Consider the following 5,557-nt stretch of genomic DNA (forward strand, 5'->3'; position numbering starts at 1 on the left):
GGATGGTGCAATATATCTTGACAAAACAAAGGAGGCTTTCTCATTAGAATGAGAACTTACATTTGAAAAAAGTAAGTATAATAATAACTTAGACGTTTTACAGCTTTAAAACTATAAACTCTTCTCAATGATGTAGGCTGGCTGGGTTTGGGGACCCAGAGGGGGTCCCGTAGGACCAGCCAACAGGATCCTTGGCTTTGTGCAAGACAGAAACAAAAAAACAGCTTGGAGGAAGTGAGAGTGGCGTTTATCAGAGATATAGAGAGGGCAGATACAGGCGGAGCATCTGGGGAGACTCGGAAAGGAAAAGGGGAATGAGTCTCATCTTTGCTTGGGGTCTGGAGCTTTTACTGAGGATGGTGGTCTGTGTATATGTCCTGTCAGGCATCCAGGAACTGGTCAAAACAAGGGCAAGTGCTCAGGTGTCGTCCATGAGTTGTCTATGTCCTGGAGCCAGCGGTCCTGGTGTCAAGGTGTCTGGAGTCAGTGATCTTAGAAAATGTTCTTGATGACCTCGCTCCTGAGATGTTACCTTTTGTGCTGGAAGACACCAAAGAAATCATTAACTCCTTGACAGACATTACTGGTACTGTAAGCCACATGTAGGGCAGCAGTGTATGTCCTAGCATGAATGTAAGCGGGAAAAGGAGGAAAAAAGTAGTTTTTTTCTTCATGGGGTCCCTTTAGTTCCCATTTTATTAAAAGAATTTTAACACTGTAAAAAATTGTTAAGTATGCTTTTTTTAAATTAAAAATATTTATGTGAAGCTTTAGGTGTATGAAATTAGACGTTTTCTTATTTGGTTAGTATACATTGGCTGACTCCTATGGTCCTGCTCCCTTCTCTGTGACTAATGATATGAAAGGAGAAACTGTCACTATGATATATCAATGGAAAATTTACAAATCCTAAATGAGCATTAACTTTCCTCATTATTATTTGTTATTATTTAAAGAGTATTACACATGATAACAAAACCCAAATAGTGCAAAAAGTTATACACTGATAGTTTCATGTATTTTGTCTGTCCACTTGTCTGAAAGAAAGGCTGCAACACTTTCAGATTACTGAAGTGGGCTGTAAATCAAAAAGAATGTTAGAACCAAACTTAAAGAATTTCAATAAGAAAATTCTACAACAGGGGCGCCTGGGTGGCTCAGTCTGTTAAGTGTCCGAATCTTGATATTGGGTTAGGTCCTGATCTCACTGTTCATGAGTTTGAGCCCCAAGTGCAGCTTTGTGCTGTCAATGAGGAGATTGCTTGGGATTCTTTCTCTCCCTCTCCTTCTCTCACTCTCTCTCTCTCTCTCAAAAAAAAAAAAAAAAGATAAAAAACAAAACTTGCAAGAGGAAACTGTGCTCCTCAGGCATTCTCTGGGCTTCCAGGATCTCTGCCCCCCACCCCCCCGAATCATTACCCTGCTAAATTGGAGAGAACTGTAAACCCTTCTCCTTCTCTGCCCTGGAGGCATCCCTCAATCCTCATGAGATACTCCAGGGAACAAAAGTAGGAGGCAATATTCAGACTCGCTTTGTTCTTACACCTATATGGTAAGATTGCACTTTCTAGGTAAGGCGTCTCTTGGTTAGAAGAGGAAGATTTCTAGTCTTAATTACCTCTTCAGAACCAGGAAATTTGTCTTCAGACTAAAACAGTGGGAAATAGAGTGAAAAAAAGAGTTAAGGCAGGTGTAGTCACAGAGAAAAGAGAAAAACCCAGGTAGGAGGGAATGCTCAGAGAATCAAGGGCCTGGAAATCTAAAAGTGTGAGTTACCAGATTTCCCCAAACAAATTATCAGAGATTTTTCTACAATGCAGTTCCAGCAAGAAAGGAGTTTAGAATAACGGTTGCAAGAGGGAATGGAGGCATGTGTAATAGAAACTGAAAGTTCCCTTTGTACATTCTGTACTGGCTGGTTAGTTTTTCACTTCTGTTGAGAACAGCTTCATTACCACCTGCAGCCTGTGCTAAATGTTTTCCATCTACTTCTGAACTCATCTTTTAAGCCTGATCTCTCACTTCCTCCTTCAAGTCTTCTTCAAAGACTGTTGTTTCTATTTCTTATTCCATTTGCTGAGATCTTACTGTGTTCATAGTTACAGTCATACTAGTTATCAGGTAATAAAGTGTAACCCTATTCCCCTAGTGTTGGGCAGTGTAATTCTTGAGTCTGGAGACTATGTTGTAACTTCTCGGAAAAATTCTGGGTTCATACTTCCTAAATATACCCTCAAGTCTAAATTTCTGTTAAATATTTAAGAGCCACTTAAAAATACTGTATAGGGGCGCCTGGGTGGCTCAGTCGGTTAAGCTTCGGCTCAGGTCATGATCTCACAGTTTGTGGATTCGAGCCCCGGGTCAGGCTCTGTGCTGACAGCTAGCTCAGAGCCTGGAGCCTGCTTCGGATTCTGTATCTCCCTCTCTCTCTGACCCTCCCCTGATAGCGCTGTCTCTGTCTGTCTCTCAAAAATAAATAAAAAACATTAAAAAAAATATTGTATAAAACTTTCTATCCCAGAATGCTTTAAATTTTCAAATGAAATGTATCCATTTTGACTTTCTCAACAAGATCTCCGAAGTCATTCTTATTGCAGAGTTGAAAACTTTGAACTTATTCAGAATTGTCAAAAGAAGGGGCACCTGAGACTTCTAGTAGTGAGCGCTCAAATTCGGTCTGCATTAAATAGCGACCTTATAATTATTTCAATGGGAAAAGTGTCAAATATCACAGATAGCTAGAGAAGGGAGCGTAATGATCATCTAACAGTACAGTTGCTTATTTGTCAGATAAGGGAGTTAACCAGGGTTCCTGAACAAACTGCGGCTCAGATTCTAACGCGGCTTTTACATCATTAGGCGCCGGCAGCCAATTGGGCCGTCTGGTTGCCGTGCATCCTGGGAGCTGTAGTTTCCGGATGCTGCCCCGGGACTACAGGCTCCACCGTGCGGCTGGAGGACGGTTGCTTGGTATTATTAGCAAGCGGGAAGTATGGCGGTGGCGCGCGTCGACGCGGCTTTGCCTCCTGGAAATGGTAAGGAGATCCCCACCCTTGAGTCCCAAGGCTTACTCCACGGAACTAAATTAGTTACCTAATGGACAGAAGAAGCCTGGGTTTAGGGGTGCAGTTCTGTACCAGTTCTTTTGATGCGGGGCTGTGGGCGTCGCGGAGCCGCGCTGCCTTCTGGGAGTCGTAGTTCCCAAGTGTTGCCTAGTACTGCGGCTTTGCCGAAAGGGCCGAGCTAGGGACTACATCCCCAGGGTCCTTCGCGTGGCCGAGCGCCCTGCTCCCGCGCTTCTGAGGCTTCCAGGGTGGTGGGTTTCGGACTGTGATGACCTTTCTTGAATGTTGACTTCGAATTTTGGATGCCCAAGTGAAAATTGCCGAATCTCCCTCTTTAGCTTTGCCTGTCTCTCTTTCCCCTCGTTTCCTATCACGTTCAGGAAACCCTCTTTCAAACATAGCTCCCTAGACTGACGTTAAACCATTTTGTTCAGTGGCTGTGATAAAATCTAGGGTGAGCTAGAGGCCACAGTACTACACCCCTTGTTCTGCAGACCAGGTCCTGGGATCGGGTTTGGTGGCCATCCAGTGGAGCGCAGGGTGTGGATGCTTCTGTGACCGGGAGTCGCCGGACCTGAGCCGAGCTCCTTTGTTTTGGTTACGGCTCCGAGGCTCCATAGCAGCCTACTGGGTCGGGGGCAGATCGAGTCATCTCTCCAAAGCTTAGATCTGGGGATCATTATTTGGGTGCCGTAACTTCTCAGAGTGGGTGCGGGGGAGAGGGGGAATCGATGGTTTTAAGAGGTCTGTCAGTCCCGTGGAAAGACTACATTTTCATTGGACAGTACACAGCTTTCACCAAATTCTCAGATAATCCCGCGACCCCAACCCCCACACCCGCCCCCAAATGCTGGAATCCATTAGACAATGAATAAAGGTTGAAACCTTTCAGGAGAGCAATCTCGCCTAATTATTACCCACAGTACTCTTAATCTGGGTATAAATTTGAAATTGGCAGTTTCTGTGGCCACACCCCTTTTTGGTATCAGCTTCTCTTAAACTCCACCTCCCCAGCCCAGCCCACCACGGGAACTACATTAATAGCGGTGAACATTTAAAGAGCACTTTTTATATAAGCCAGATGATGTTCTGAGTGCTTTTTTTTAAAATATGATCTCATTTTCTCTGTAGAACAATACTGTAAGGCAGATATTATTATCATCCCCATGTTACAGAGTGGGAAAGTGAGCTCCAAAGAGATCAATAACCTGCCCAAGATAACACAAGATAACACAATGGTTTAACCAGGGGGAAATAGGATTTGAAACGTTTGTGAAACTAAATTACTTTTTTGGGTGCTGTGTGCCATGAATGGGGCTAATTTTTTTTTTCGTTTCTTTTTTCATCCCCACCTCAATTTAGTGTATTGTTCTCAAGAGATAAAGTAACTGAACTATGATTTTAAACATAATCGGGCACTTTAGGATATAACTGGTAATTAGATTGTAAGTAGGTTGATCTCTATCAAAAGTTCAGTTCCATATAAAAAATACAATTATTACTTAGCCTCAAAATATGGAAGTAATAGTTCATATTTAAATGTGAAGCATCCCAAAACATTACATCATAAAAACTTGAGTAGAATATCACAGATTTTTTAGGTGTAATTTGCTATTTCTGAGGGAAAGTGAAAAATTTCAATCAGTGGTCTTTTAGAACTCAATTGCTTTAGTTTTTAAATCTTAATAATATGCTCTGATGTTTTCTAACCCTAAATATAGAGATTTTATGAATATAATCCCATCCCTGTGCTCAGTTATTTGTGTTTTCTAACAATTTCTCTTCTATTTTCAAGGACCAGTGGTCAACTGGTCAGGACAAGGGCTACAGAAATTAAGTCCAAACTTACCCTGTGAAGCTGATATTCATACTTTGATTCTGGATAAAAATCAGATTATTAAGTTGGAAAATCTTGAGAAATGCAGACGATTAATACAAGTAGGTATTGCTATCAGGGAAATAGTTATATACAACTAGTTTTTTATTATACAAAACAATAAAATAACCTAACGAAAAGAAACTCTACAGGCCTGAAAAGCAGTAAATGTTACTTTAAATTTTTACATGACAATTTTCCTTGAAGATGAACATTTATGTGCTACATTTAAAATAGACTAGAAAAGTAAGCATTTGTTAAAAAAGGAAATATTTTATGTTGGCAAAACGTTGGTAAGATAACCTTTTTACATTATGATGGAGATAAAGAATTCATTCATTCATTCCTTCAATTAATGTCTATTGGTCTCTTCTATATCTGGTACTGCTCTAGATTTTGACATACATTATAAGAACCTCATTCTTGTGGAGCTTCCATTCTCAAGTAGTTGCTCTGTTAAAAATGTTTTCTCAATGCAAAATGCTAATTGATTCATGATGTGGTTTCATCTTAGCTTGGGCAAACCATGCAGTATTTAATACATAGTAGCAGAATATTTACTATTGAAGCTTGAAAAGATGTGAGTTCTTTGTGTGCAATCTTTCATTTATGTATG

At 41.0% G+C, this 5,557-nt stretch overlaps 1 protein-coding gene and 1 long non-coding RNA gene across 2 annotated transcripts in view; one reads left to right on the forward strand and one right to left on the reverse strand.

The window, feature by feature from the left end:
- Nucleotides 1-231: 231 nt before the first annotated feature.
- On the reverse strand, nt 232-3,690 carry LOC115291683. The gene is made up of 2 exons (XR_003908619.1): nt 3,094-3,690; nt 232-540 (listed from the first exon to the last, which is right to left on the reverse strand). It is a non-coding gene; the product is annotated as an uncharacterized LOC115291683 (long non-coding RNA).
- CEP97 (centrosomal protein 97) overlaps nt 2,931-5,557 on the forward strand; it is a 28,350-nt gene continuing 25,723 nt past the window's right edge. The window contains exons 1-2 of the mRNA XM_029939214.1: nt 2,931-3,035; nt 4,861-5,003. Of these exons, the coding sequence (XP_029795074.1) occupies nt 2,993-3,035; nt 4,861-5,003 (186 nt within the window). The 5' untranslated portion in view covers nt 2,931-2,992. The remainder of the gene's footprint in view (nt 3,036-4,860; nt 5,004-5,557) is intronic.

The sequence above is a fragment of the Suricata suricatta genome, chromosome 5, assembly GCF_006229205.1.
Source record: "Suricata suricatta isolate VVHF042 chromosome 5, meerkat_22Aug2017_6uvM2_HiC, whole genome shotgun sequence".
Classification (NCBI taxonomy): domain Eukaryota; kingdom Metazoa; phylum Chordata; class Mammalia; order Carnivora; family Herpestidae; genus Suricata; species Suricata suricatta.